The 14,914-nt window shown below is 45.6% G+C and overlaps 1 protein-coding gene across 3 annotated transcripts in view; it reads left to right on the top strand.

Moving 5' to 3' along the window:
* LOC141161491 (carboxypeptidase O-like) overlaps positions 1 to 14,914 on the top strand; it is a 220,436-nt gene that overhangs the window by 122,817 nt on the left and 82,705 nt on the right. For all 3 annotated transcript variants that reach the window (XM_073646332.1, XM_073646331.1, XM_073646333.1), the window contains one exon: positions 8,987 to 9,097. In XM_073646332.1, coding sequence (XP_073502433.1) covers positions 8,987 to 9,097 — 111 coding nt within the window. The remainder of the gene's footprint in view (positions 1 to 8,986; positions 9,098 to 14,914) is intronic.

Genomic DNA, 14,914 nt, shown 5'->3' with positions numbered 1-14,914 from the left:
AAATACTAGTAAATATACTATGTACTACTATCGTAGTACATTTAGTAAAGTGCCACAACTATAACTATTTAGATGTTCAAAACGAAAAACAACCAAAATGTGGATCACCACTCACCACACCTGGACAAGCATTTCAATGTGGTGTTACTTGGTGCCACCAAGTTACGTAAATTCCGATTTCTCCTGTATATAACTATAGGCTTCTTTGGAAGGTGTTCAGAAAGGACAGGGTCACCCTTCAACATAAATCAAAATTGACTAAGCATGTTTTGGATCGCTACTCGGGATTGATTGAACCTAGTTATAAAACTCCACTTGGATAAATCCAAATTAGTATGATCACTGACCCCTTATGACTCAATTTTATTAATACAAAAATCCTGTGAGAGGGATTTGGTTTTGTGAAAAAAAAAATTTTGTTGGTGTAACCCTTCTATCTGAACCGTTTCTTTAATATGTTTGACTCTTTAAAAAAATCAGAGTCTTTAGTGCAATTTTTTCTTATTCTCCAGTATTGGCCGTAAGGCACATTGGTAATCCACCTCGGGATTTAGGAATACTGTCCTGGTTTGTCCACTGTACAATGTGCATAGGGTTTGTAAAAATTAGCCCTATGGGATGAGTCATGGTTGACGAAGGAAGGAAACGGGTTTTTATGTGAATGGGGTGACGTTAACAGCAGTAGCATGAATCTGCATTTTTGGTGCATTTAGGTTGGCTTGCTGTTATCTGGAGGGATTACAAACTGTGGAGATATCCAGTCCTTGTTTAATTTAATCAGAGTAAGTCTGTCTGCATTTTCTGTGGAGAGGCGTGTGCACCTATCAGTGATGATTGCCCCAGTGGAACTGAAAACACACTCAGACACTACACTAGCAGCCGGGCAGGCCAGCACCTCCAAGGAATATAAGGAGTGGTCGGGCCAAGTGTTCAGCTTAGACACCCAATAATTAAAGGGAATTGAAGCGTCAGAAAGGATGCACGTATGGTCACTTAAGTACCCCTTGACCATGTTCTGAAACTTATCCCTCATTGGCATTGTTACATGCACAAATAGCCCTTGCTGTTGTGCTAGTTTATTGAAACTTGCCTAATTTGTGCACATTTCCCCCCACATCTGTTAGAGCTGGTGTTCGTGTCTCTCCCCATTATCCCTTGGTCTTGAAAAGAGCCAGTACCTCTGCTACCAGCATTGTCTGCGAGTGATGTTTTCAGTAACTGATCTACAACGGTCCTCTTGAAAGATTCTATTGTAAAACTCTCTGGTGACTCCAAAAGGAGAGAAGGAAATTTCTTCTTGTACCGTGGATCGAGAAAGATGGCCAACCAGTATAGGTCGCTCTTGTCACCTGCACCTTAAAAGCATCTCCAGAATTCAACCTTTTCTCACCTTTGAAACTGCTAAAACTCTTACTGTCGCTTTTATTCACTCTCGTCTGGACTACTGCAACTCTCTTCTGATCGGTCTCCCTCTTACCAAACTTTCTCCTCTCCAATCCGTCCTGAATGCGATAGCCAGGGTCTTATTTATGTCCAGCCGCTTCACCGATGCATTCATCTTGTGCCAGTCATTACACTGGTTCCCCATTCGCTACAGGGTCTAATATAAACTCATCACTCTCACCCACAAAGCTCTCCACAGTTCTGAACCACCTTATATCTCCTCTCTCATCTCTGTCTATCGCCCTACATGTGCCCTCTGTTCTACAAATGACCTAAGACAGACATCCCCCATAATCCGAACCTCGCACCTCCATCTCCAAGACTTCTCTCATGCTGCACCAGTTATCTGGAATGCTCTACCCCAGACGATCCGACTGATGCCTAGCCCCCACGTCTTCATGCACGCTTTAAAAACACATCTCTTTAAACAAGCCTACCACCTCAACTTCTCAGTAAACTAACTTCCCCCTGTTCACTCCTTCTAAATATTATTAAGAATCTGCACCCTACTATTCATCTGTCTCCACACCCTCCATGCACACGGTAACTGCACTCAATACTTGATTATTGCACTTAAGCATACTGGCTGATGACCGAATCATGCAGCTTCATATGAAAATCCCTACTTATTATAATTCCCAGACCTGAAATGACAAGCACTTTTCACCCATTGTGTCCACCCATTTCCTTGTAGAATGTAAGCTTGCGAGCAGGGACCTCACTCCTAATGTAACTGTTTAAACTGTCTTACCTTGTATTGAATTTATTGTATGTACATGTCCCCGCTTAATTGTAAAGTGCTGCGGAATATGTTGACGCTATATAAATAAAAATTAATATTATTATTATTGTTGGATAAAATGCTTATCCCGCGAGGGTCTTGCCACAGACAGTTACACATGAACTGTGTCATGTGGGCCAAGCTGCAAAAAGGCAAATGTTCTGTGTCCTCAACAGTAGAAACAGTACCCATTCTCTCCTCACGCTGACTCGCCTCCTCCTCCACCTCTTCCTCTCCAGCCCATCCAGGCTGGACAGACATGAAGCTTGGGTTGGGTGTCCCCTCTGTAGCATTACACGTCGCCTTGGTAGAAGAGAAAAATAAGTCCTCTCCCTCCTCATCTTCCTCCTCATCACCCAATGTTGCCTCAGAATATTGTCTGGGCTGGGTAGTATCACCTATTGGGAAATCTGGCTCCATACCAACATGCTGGGCACTCAAAATTTCCTCCTTGAGATTATGCAGTGATTGCTTCAAGAGACACAGCAGCGGGATGGTTACGTTGATAATAGCCTGATCACCGCTCACGAGGTTGGTGCAGTACTCAAAGTTCTCAAGAACCTCACAAAATGTCAGCGATCTACACCTACTCGACAGTTGTTAAGTGTGGTGGCTGACTCTTAGTCTGATGGGCATGTTGAAGCTGGTATTCAGCTACAGCCCTCTGCTGTTCACTAATCTTTGCCAACATATGATAGGTTGAGTTCCACCACGTGGGCAGGTCGCAAATGAGTCAGTAACTTGGCAAATTCAAGTGCTTTTTCAGCACTGTAAGAGCAGCAAAAGCGGTAGAGGAATAGCGGAAATGAGCGCCAATACAGTGCACCTTCTCAAGTAGGTACGGCAAGTCACGGTAAGTTTTCAGAAGTTTCTGAACAACTAGGTTCAGCATGTCAGCCATGCATGGTACGTGCACCAGCTTGCCGACCTTTAAAGCCGCCACCAGGTTACGCCCGTTATCGCAGACGACCAGACCGGGTTGGAGGTGCAGCGGGGAAAGCCACTGATCGGTCTGTTATTTTAAAGCTTGCCACAGCTCTGCTGCAGTGTGTGCTTTCTGACCTAAACAGATCAGCTTCAGCAGAGCGTGTTTCCGCTTTGCCGATACGCTGCTGCACAGGTCCCAGCTTGACAGTGATGGGTAGGGTAATTCAGCAGAGGATAAGGAGCAGGAGGAGGGGAGAGAGGAAGTGGAATATGAAGAGGCGGAAGCCCTGACAAAAGTTGGGCCCGCTATTCTTGGCGTGTGTAGGATGTGTCATGTACCAGTTTGCGCTTTTGTCCCACCCTCTACCAGGTTCACCCAGTGTGCCGTGACAGAAATGTATCATCCCTGTCCACAACAACTTGTCCAGGTGTCTGTTGTTAAGTGGACCTTCCCGGTTACAGCGTTGGTGAGAGCACGGTTCAGATTGGTTAACACGTGCTTGTGTAACGCAGGGACGGCACACCGAGCAAAATAGTGGTGGCTGGGAACACTGTATCGTGTGGCAGCCACAGCCAAGAGATCACTGAAAGACTATGTTCCCACAAGCCTAAACGGCAACATCTCCACAACTAGCAATTTGGCGATGTGCGATTTTAGTATTTGTGCCTGTGGTTGCGTGGCTGGGTATTTACGCCTTCTTTCCAAGCTCTCAGGCATGGACAATTGGACGCTTCGCTGGGGCAAGGAAGTGGATGTGGTTGATGTTTGTTGTGTGTGCGCAACCACAGCTTGTGGGCAGGAGGTATGAGCGCCTGCTTCCTGAACAGCAGATTCTGAAGGACATAGCCCAGGCGACATGGCATTGGTTTGACACGCAGACGCCGATTTGGTACCCTGGTGTTCCACCCACCTACTGGGGTGCTTGATTGCCATGTGGTTTCGCATACAGGTGGTGCTCAGGTTGCCTTTGCCCTGGCCTTTGCTAAACTTGGTACGGCAGATGCTACAGACTGCAATGTTTTTCTCTTAAGGACTTTCAGAAAACATATTCCACACAGCAGCTGAACGCCCTTTTGCCCTGACTTGGTGCACAGCGAGGTTGCTCTTGGGAACACTTGACCCAGTTCTCACTCTGGGCAAACTACGACCCCTTGGTGCCTGTGTTGGTGCTACATATCCATCTTCCTCTGTGTTGCTGTTATGGTTATGCGTGCCAACGGTCCAGGTCGGATCAGTGGACTCATCGTCGACCACCTCGTCTTCCATCTCATCCTCCTTCCCAGTTGACATTGTAGGCTGACCTGATGGCAACTGTGTATCATCATCATCAGCCTCCACCTCTGGAGACAGTAAATGACATTCCTCCAAGTGGCTTTCTTCTGGCCGTAGGTCTTCAAATACTTGAGCATCAACGCACGCCACCTCCTCTTGTCACTCTTCAATACTGCACGGTGATAGGCCAGAGCCAACCAAGGGATACGTACCAAAAAGTTCCTCAGAGTGGCCAAGCTTGGGGTCATATGTCTTCTGTGACTGGATGGCAGGAGGAAGGAGAACCAGCTTCAGGATTGAATGGGCCAGCCTTCTGTGTATCCACAGTACACTGTGTGGTCGTGCAAGATTTGTTGACAAATGCATAGAGGCATTGCTTGCTATCCAAGACAGAATCTGCTCTCGCTCTTGTGGCTTCCACACACGTTTACTTTCCAGACAGGGAAATTTTTCCAGGAACATAGTGGATGCATCAAGCTTCTTCTGACCTGACACAGCCTGAGTGCCTGCTCGCGCACCACTGACAACACCACATCCACGTCCACGTCCCTTAACAACAGGCTTTTTTGGCATTTTGGGTTTTGTTGACAGATTTTCAGATGTTGATGGCTAATTTTTACAAACCCTATGCACAAACCAGGACAGTATTCTTACTCCAGCCTAACTACTATTTGTGATCGGAGGCCCTTTTGATGGTGGCTTCCTGCGTCAACCATGACTCAGCCCTTAGGGCTAATTTTTACAAATCCTATGCACATTGTGCAGTGGACAAATCTGGAATGTACAGTGTTCCTACCAAACTAATATTTGTCATTGGAGACCCTTGTCACAGGTTGTGCCACGTTGTGACTGAGACAGGGGATACATATTAAATAGAAATTTACACTGACTCTTGATGACCGACTGATGGCCCTCTGAAAACTTGAATTGAGGGACACAACTACTACACCACTCCATCGTAGATAATGTTTGCCAAGAGAGGCCCTTTTCATGGAATCTTCCTGCACCTATGACACAGCCCCCAGGAGTAATTTTTGGAAATACAATGCACATTCTGCACTGGACCAAGTAGTACAGTATCAAGAAGTCTTCTCTTGCTATATAATCTGGGAAATATTGACAATCAAAATCTCTGAGCCATTTGGAGTAGCTTCTCCACCCCATCCTGGAGGGGGGGCACCATATATCCTTTGTCCATTGACTTGCACAAGTGATATATTTGAGCTCGTCATCCAGATGACAAGTGCAGCTTTATTTTTCCGGTTCACAGAGTTCAGCCATACCTGAGGATCACAGGCTGCACTTACTGCTACCTTCTGGTACACCATGTCTCTTGGCCTTTTTCTCTGTATTCTCTGCCCTTAAATGAGTTAAATAATAGAGTGAGGGCTCTACAATATGAATAAGTGAGGGCACTCTCAAATGTACACAAGAGGGACCTCCAAAATTTCTAGAGGAGGGCACTCAAAATGTATGTTATAGGGCCACACGAGGGCTCTCACAAAACTCCGCTTTCCTGCCTACTGGAGGCCCTCTGAACATTTGAATTTAGGGCCGCAGTATCACATGGTGGTGGAGGAGGAGGTTCAAGCCCAACGCTACAATGGGCACATTGTAAACTTCTATGGAATATGTATTCCACTATCTGAGTGTCAATGATGGAGGGACCGCCCAAATGTCTAAGTAACAGCTGTCCCTCCAAAACACATGTTACAGAGCCATCTGGGGCCTCTCAGGTTAAAGATCAAAATACCTACTGGTACTTTCTAGCTGTGCTTGTAAAGTGTTGGGGAATGGTGAACTAAAATGATGTGTGACAGAGGGACCTACAAAATGTATAAGTCAGGGCCCTCCCAATTGTTAAAGGCATAAAAAAAGCCACAACAGTATGTGTGAACAAAAGCCAGAAGGGATATTTTTGGGGTTTCTCTGGTCTATTTAGCCTTATATACAAGTGATTATGCAGGAAAAAATGTTTCTTAACCTTTTTGGCCTGTTAAATGCAATTTAGGTTAGGTTTGGTAGTTGTTCTTGTGTGTCTGTAAAAGTGGCGTTATACTGCGAAAAACTTATTCCCAGAAACCATATGTGAGTCAGAAATGCATGCAGGCATATTCTCCAGGCTCTTCCCATTCTGTTTCATCACTTTACCATCCATTTCAGCCTTTTCCTCTGGCCCCCAGACACCTTTGTAGGGTCCAGCTGAAAATTACTGGCATTTCCCATTGACTTACATTGTGCTCGCTATTCGGAACGAATATGCTATTATTACAAAGTACTCGTTACGAGTATAACGATTACGAATATTATGGTACTCGCTCATCACTACTTGTACACATACTGGCTGACATGCCACATCCAGTGTTAGTAGATGATTTCAGGAACGATATTACTACATGTGATTCTACATGAGGAGGTGTCAGCCAGAAGGGGACATTACTTTGGTGCCCTGAACTGTCTTAACAGTACATGCAGTATACAATTATTTTATCCTAGTGTCTGTAGATTTAACTGAGATACAGTTTTAGTATGGGATTGTTTGCTGTCTCTTCTAAATTTGTGAGTAGTGCACACTGTTAAAAGGATGAGGAGAGGTCTGGACCTAATGAGTCATCAAGGAGCACCCAGTGAACTGTGAGAAAAGAAGAGATTGAAAGAATGATGGAAGCCTAAGGAAGAGTGAAGCCCAAGTCAGGGTGTGAGGATGCTGAGAAAATGAGATGGATCTTGGAACTGGATTCCCTCAGAAAGTCCGTCAGTGAAAAGAGAACCAAAAATGATGGTGAATCTTTGAGACTGATACAAAGCCAATCAATGTACATTGTTCATGAAGCCTAAGTTAACCTTTCAATCAAATTAAAAATTGTGGTACTTCTAAACTCTTGTTGTGGACTGGTTTCATACTGTGTTCAATCTAAGGTATTCTAAAACTGTGTTTAGTCAGAGAAAAACAGTATGGCCTAGTGATCACCTAAATCCCCGAGGCAGCTGGGCTATCCTGTACAAGAGGCCTGTATAACTCTTCACAATGCCCTGCAAGGCATTCTGTGGTAGGGGTAACCTTGCTTAGAACCATACAGAGGCACTTTAGGTTTAGACAAAAGCCATGAGCTAAGAACCTAGATTTGCAGTGTGCTTCCTTTTAGGTCTGGCAACTGTTCAGGATTATTATGTTTTTGGACCATCCCTTCTCATCAGCTAAATTTGCTATTGTATAATGAAAAAAAACATATACCTACAGTACAGACCAAAAGTTTGGACACACCTTCTCATTTAAAGATTTTTCTGTATTTTCATGACTATGAAAATTGTACATTCACACTGAAGGCATCAAAACTATGAATTAACACATGTGGAATTATATACTTAACAAAAAAGTGTGAAACAACTGAAAATATGTCTTATATTCTAGGTTCTTCAAAGTAGCCACCTTTTGCTTTGATGACTGCTTTGCACACTCTTGGCATTCTCTTGATGAGCTTCAAGAAGTGTCAATGTACAAACTTTTGGTCTGTACTGTATGTCCCAGACCAGCACCATTACTGTGATGAAGTTGCTATGTTCTAGTATAATCACATAACATTCTTATTTCAGTCGTTAACTACATTTACACATCCGAGTTTATTTTTACATCCCAGTAAAACAGACCATTTTTGTCTCATGTATAGGCTGCCTTGCCTCTGTGTTGCATACATTTTTTTTCATTCGTTTTTAGAGTATGTGCCATTGGTATCTTATAGATGCCAGCCAACATGCAAAATTTTTAAGCGGAAGGGAATTTCAGGAAAATGGTGTTTTTATAAAAAGTCTTCTCTGGGGTCCATTTTGATGGTTTTTGTGGCGACTTTGCTGCAGGCATGGTTTTTTTTTACATTTTATACATAAAGTAGTGGCTGCTTCCAAGCGGAAGCCACATAAAGAATGGTTGGGTCACTTTTTTCAGTTGCTTCACAGCTTTGAAAGCCTAAAGTGGTAAAAAATAAGACATTAAAAAGATTGAACATGCAGTATGCTCAGAAATTCGTTTTGACATTGTTGTGCATATGTTCCTTATTGTTGTGCATATATTCCTTATTTTTAACATTGGATGATTGCTTTTTTCAGGCACTTTCCAAGCGGAAAGTGCTTAAAAAAAGACACCATGTGCACATACCCTTAAAACTGAGGGAGGTAATCTGTCTGAACTTTCTTATCTTTTATATTTTTATTTTTGTTCTGCAACAATAAATCAATGAAAAATGGTTGAAACTCAGATTGAACACTGAAGTAAAATGTCTGTCTAACATTTTCATCCTTTGCTAATAGATCCACAGAGATTGCGTCTCATCTGCAAAATGATTTAGAATAGGACAAGCTCGGAGTCTCAATGACACATCCATCCAGTTTTAAAACGGATGCGTGTAGATCAATGAAACTCTGGGTCAATGTGATGTCTGTTTAAAAAATGGACAAAACACGGACATGTTGCAAGGATGTGTGAATATAGCCTTTGAGGACTTTACAATACTAAACAATTTTGCTTCAGACATTGAAGGTATTTTTTTCCATTTTTTCTTCTTTAGATTCTAACGAAACAAACGAGTGACCGATTTATACGCAAACTTCTCAAACAAGTGGATTTCTATATTATACCTGTGTTAAATATTGATGGATATATTTACACCTGGACAACGGTAAGATTCTGATATATGCTAAATAATGACAGCTGCTGAGTGTATAAGGAACAGCTGAAAAACAAGAGTAAGACTAAAAACAGATACATTAACTTTATATGTTATTCTATACTAATATCAGTAAACAAGTGAGGATCATCAAGAGTCACGCAGAGTTTAATTGTATTTCTTATAAAAATGTCTGTATCCCTTACTTCATACATCTACAGTTATATGAAAAAGTTTGGGCACCCCTATTAATCTTAAGCTTAATGTTTTATAAAAATTGGTGTTTTTGCAACAGCTATTTCAGTTTGATATATGTAATAACTGTTGGACACAGAAATGTTTCTGCCTTGAAATGAGGTTTATTATACTAACAGAAAATGTGCAATCTGCATTCAAACAAAATTTGACAGGTGCATATGTGACGCCCTGCTGTGCATGGAGTCACAGATCCAAAGGGGGGGTGCATTTCAGGTTTTCTCCACAAGAGGCCCTCAGATCATGCACACACCTCCACCCTACCTCAGAACCACCAGAGGGAGCCCTTTAGGGATATATAAATAGGGATGGTGGAGCTAGGCAGAGAGTGACTCAGCAGGTTTCTGCAGAGAGAGAACAGTCTGGAGTCTGCTGCAGCCAGAGAGAAAGAGACAGCTAGGAGCGTTGCCGACGCTCTAGAGAGCGGCAGAAGAGGCAGCCAGCTAACTGCCAGTGTGTAAAGCCTAGTGAGGGCCCAGAGTAGGCTGAAGGCTAGTGGAACAGTAGCATTGGGGACAGAGGAGCTTCATAAGCTCACCCCAGAAATATACCGGACACCGGCTCCGAGTCTGCAGAGCAGTATACCCTCTGTGGAAAACAGACAGATCTTTTCTGGAAGACTTCAGGCCTCAGGATAGCCCAGGAGCTGACACGTAGCAGGACCAGGAGGCACGGAGGCTCCACCATACCAGGAGCGTGCTCTTCAGCAAAAGACCCTAGCACCAAGTCAGCCGGCGCATCGCAAGGACTAAGTTAGGCTTAGTTTCAGACAGGCTATAAACTACACGAGCGGCAAGGATACAGGAGGCCCTATACCTGCTCACTGGGGAGAGACCTGCAGTGCACCCCTCACCCTACAGTGCTCTGGGCGGTACCCCAACTCCACCAGTAAAAAGGTACTGAAGCCAAACGTGAGTGTGTCTCCCATTTTTCCTTGGACCCGGCTGGGTCACCGCCATATCGTGCACCTTACCAAACACCGCTGCTCTGAGGCCTAGCTCCACCTGTGGGGAGCTACACCATCATAGCTGCCGTAATACCGGCCTCAGTGGACTGCCACAGCGCTGGTGGTCCTCACCAGACATCACAGGTGGCGTCACGAACTTTGACATTTTACTTTCCCCTTTTTTTTTAAGAGAGACCCCAGGGTACGGGCCCGGGAGCCGACCACCGCGACATCCCCGAAGACCAGACATTATGCCCGGGCGCTGAGTAGTCCCCATCCCCTGGGCGCCACACATAAGTATGGGCACCTCACCAGAAAAATGACATTAATATTTAGTAGATCCTCCTTTTGCAAAAATAACAGCCTCTAGTCGCTTCCTGTAGCTTTTAATGAGTTCCTGGATCCTGGATGAAGGTATTTTTGACCATTCCTGTTTACAAAACAATTCCAGTTCAGTTAAGTTTGATGGTCGCCGAGCATGGACAGCCCTCTTCAAATGATCGCACAGATGTTCAATGATATTCAGGTCTGAGGACTGGGATGGCCATTCCAGAACATTGTAATTGTTCCTCTGCATGAATGCCTGAGTAGATTTGGAGCAGTGTTTTGGATCATTGTCTTGCTGAAAGATCCATCCCCTGCGTAACTTCAACTTTGTCACTGATTCTTGAACATTATTGTCAAGAATCTGCTGATACTGAGTGGAATCCATGCGTCCCTCAACTTTAACAAGATTCCCGGTGTCGGCATTGGCCACACAGCCCCAAAGCATGATGGAACCTCCACCAAATTTTACTGTGGGTAGCAAGTGTTTTTCTTGGAATGCTGTGTTTGTTTGCCGCCATGCATAACGCCTTTTTGTATGACCAAACAACTCAATCTTGATTTCATCAGTCCACAGGACCTTCTTCCAAAAAGAAATTGGCTTCTCCAAATGTGCTTTTGCATACCTCTGTTTGTGGCGTGCTTGCAGAAAGGGCTTCTTTCGCATCACACTCCCATACAGCTTCTCCTTGTGCAAAGTGCGTTGTATAGTTGACCGATGCACAGTGACACCATCTGCAGCAAGTTTATGCTGCAGCTCTCTGGAGGTGGTCTGAGGATTGTCCTTGACTGATCTAACCATTCTTCTTCTCTGCCTTTCTGATGTTTTTCTTGGCCTGCCTCTTCTGGCCTTAACAAGAACTGTCTCTGTGTTCTTCCATTTCCTTACTATGTTCCTCACAGTGGAAACTGACAGGTTAAATCTCTGAGACAGCTTTTTGTATCCTTCCCCTGAACAACTATGTTGAATAATCTTTGTTTTCAGATCATTTGACAGTTGTTTTGAGGAGCCCATGATGCCACTCTTCAGAGGAGATTCAAACAGGAGAACGACTTGCAAGTGGCCACTTTAAGTAGCTTTTCTCATGATTGCATACAACTGGCTATGATGTTCAAAGCTCAATGAGGTTACAAAACCAAAAAAAGTGCTTTATTAAGTCAGTAAAAAGTAGGTAGGAGTATTTAAAACAAGAAAATGATAAGGGTGCCCATACTTATGCACCTGTCAAATTTTGTTTGAATGCAGATTGCACATTTTCTGTTAGTACAATAAACCTCATTTCAAGGCAGAAACATTACTGTGTCCAACAGTTATTACATATATCAAACTGAAATAGCTGTTGCAAAAACACCAATTTTTATAAAACATTAAGCTTAAGATTAATAGGGGTGCCCAAACTTTTTCATATAACTGTATAATATAACCGGCCAAGTGTCCCTCTGTCTGAAGCCTCTACAGACTGCGCATGCGCGACGCGCAGTCTGGCTCCAAACAGAAGAACGCTTGGAGCCGTTACAGGTAAGAGGAGTGTATGGCGCAGGAGATCGCGGTATGCGTAGACACTGAACGCATACGGCGATCTCCGGCGCCATACTTACATACTTACATGACCGGGAGGAGCGTTGCCGTGGCGCCTCTTCTTGCCGGAGATCGGGGCGGAGTGAAGGCGTCGGAATCGGCGCATGCACATAGCGCTATCTGGCGCCATTTTACTGAAGACACATTTGCAGTGTGTCTTCAGCAAAATGGCGCCGGACAGCGCAGTACTCCGGCACCGCACTCCTCCCCCGGCCACCGGCAGAACAGGGCACAGCAGCGCTGGAGCACAGGGAAGAAAGGTGAGTATAAGTATTTATTTTTTTTGCATGTGTGCGACGTGAAAGGAATGAGGAGTCCCATACATACCAGGATTGGGGGATGAGGGGGCCACACATACCAGGATTTGGGGGGTGAGGGGGCCACACATACCAGAATAGGGGGGTGAGGGGGCCACACATACCAGGATTGGGGGATGAGGGGGCCACACATATCAGGATGGGGGGATGAGGGGGCCACACATACCAGGATTGGGGGATGAGGGGGCCACACATACCAGGATTGGGGGATGAGGGGTATCATACATACCAGGATTGAGGGATGAGGAGTCCCATACATACCAGGATTGGGGGATGAGGGGGCCACACATGCCAGTATTTGGGGGGTGAGGGGGCCACACATACCAGAATTGGGGGGTGAAGGGGCCACACATACCAGGATTGGGGGATGAGGGGGCCACACATATCAGGATGGGGGATGAGGGGGCCACACATACCAGGATTGGGGGATGAGGGGGCCACACATACCAGGATTGGGGGATGAGGGGTATCATACATACCAGGATTGAGGGATGAGGGGGCCACACATACCAGGATTGGGGGATGAGGGGACCATACATACCAGGATTGGGGGTGAAGGGACCATGCATACCAGGATTGGGGGATGAGGGGACCATGCATACCAGGATTGAGGGATGAGGGGGCCACATATAACAGGATTGGGGGATGAGGGGTACGATACATACCAGAATTGGGGGATGAGGGGTACCATACATACCAGGATTGGGGGGTGATGGGACCATGCATACCAGGATTGGGGGATGAGGGGTATCATATATACCAGGATTGAGGGATGAGGGGGCCACACATACCAGGATTGGGGGATGAGGGGACCATGCATACCAGGATTGGGGGTGAGGGAACCATGCATACCAGGATTGGGGGATGAGGGGACCATGCATACCAGGATTGGGGGATGAGGGGTACCATACATACCAGGATTGGGGGATGAGGGGTACGATACATACCAGGATTGGGGGATGAGGGGGGCCATGCATACCAGGATTGGGGGTGAGGGGACCACACACACCAGGATTGGAGATGAGGGGTGCCATGCAAACCAGGATTGGGGATGAACATACCATGCCTACCACGATTGGGGGTGAGGGGACCATGCATACCAGGATTGGGGGTGAGGGTACCACGCATACCAGGATTGGGGGATGAGGGGTACCATGCATACCTGGATTGGGGGATGAGGGGTACCATTCATACCAGGATTGGGGGATGAGGTGTAGCATGCATACCAGGATTGGGGGATGAGGGGTACCATACATACCAGGAATGGGGGATGAGGGGTACCATGCATACCAGGATTGGGGGATGAGGAGTGCCATGCATACCAGGATAGGGATGAGGGGACCATGCATACCAGGATTGGGGGATGAGGAGTGCCATGCATACCAGGATTGAGATGAGGGGTGCCATGTATGTCAAATTTGGGGTGAGGGGTGAGGGGTGCCATGCATACCATGATTGAGGGGTGAGGGGTACCATGCATACCAGGATAGGGATCTGGGGGGCCATGCATACCAGGATTGAGGGTGAGGGGTGCCATGCGTACCAGGATTGGGGGTGAGGGGTGCCATGCATACCAGGATTGAGGGTATGGGGTGCCATGCATACCAGGATTGAGGGTGAGGGGTGCCATGCATGCCAGGATTGGGGGTGAGGGGTGCCATGCATACCAGAATGGGGATGAGGCGTGCCATGCATACCAGGATAGGGATGAGGACAGCACATAACAGGATGGGGGAACAGGATTGGGGAGCACAAATACCAGGATGGGTGCAGCATAAATACCAGACTGGGTGCAGCACAAATACCAGGATGGGGGCAGCACAAATATCAGGATAGGGGCAACACAAATACCAGGATTGGAGACCATATACCAATAAAAATGCTCGCCACCCGGGCGTAGAACGGGCTCAATAGCTAGTACTATATAGAGATGAATGAATCGATGCTCTGCAAATTAACTTTGAGTGATTTTTAGTGGAATTTGCAGGTCCCTGCAAAGTCCAACAATATGCAATTTGATTTGCGCAGATTGGATCAGTGCCATTTCACATATTGCTGTAGAGGCAGCGGACTCACATAACGATATATGGACATAGCCATGTAGGCTTTGCTATAATGCCTTGAACCTATCACATCACATGTGATTTTAGGGTTTTATAGCTTAGGAATAGGAGGCCAGGGCGCACAGCTCATTATTACACAAAGGGATAGAAAGGCCTAAGTGAGAGTGTGGTATTAGAGATGAGCACGCACTAAAATGCTCTGATGCTCGTCATTCGAACCGAGCAATTCCTAATGCTCAGATGCTCATTTCGAGTAATGAGTATATTAAGAGTCAATGGGAAATCAGAGCATTTTTCCGGCAGACCCTACAAGGAGGCCTGAGGGGCAGTGAAAGTGTTGAAATG

The sequence above is a fragment of the Phyllobates terribilis genome, unplaced genomic scaffold (genome assembly GCF_046119375.1).
Source record: "Phyllobates terribilis strain yellow unplaced genomic scaffold, ASM4611937v1 Scaffold_9__5_contigs__length_417890890, whole genome shotgun sequence".
NCBI lineage: Eukaryota > Metazoa > Chordata > Amphibia > Anura > Dendrobatidae > Phyllobates > Phyllobates terribilis.
This window is presented reverse-complemented; position numbering and strand designations above follow the sequence as displayed.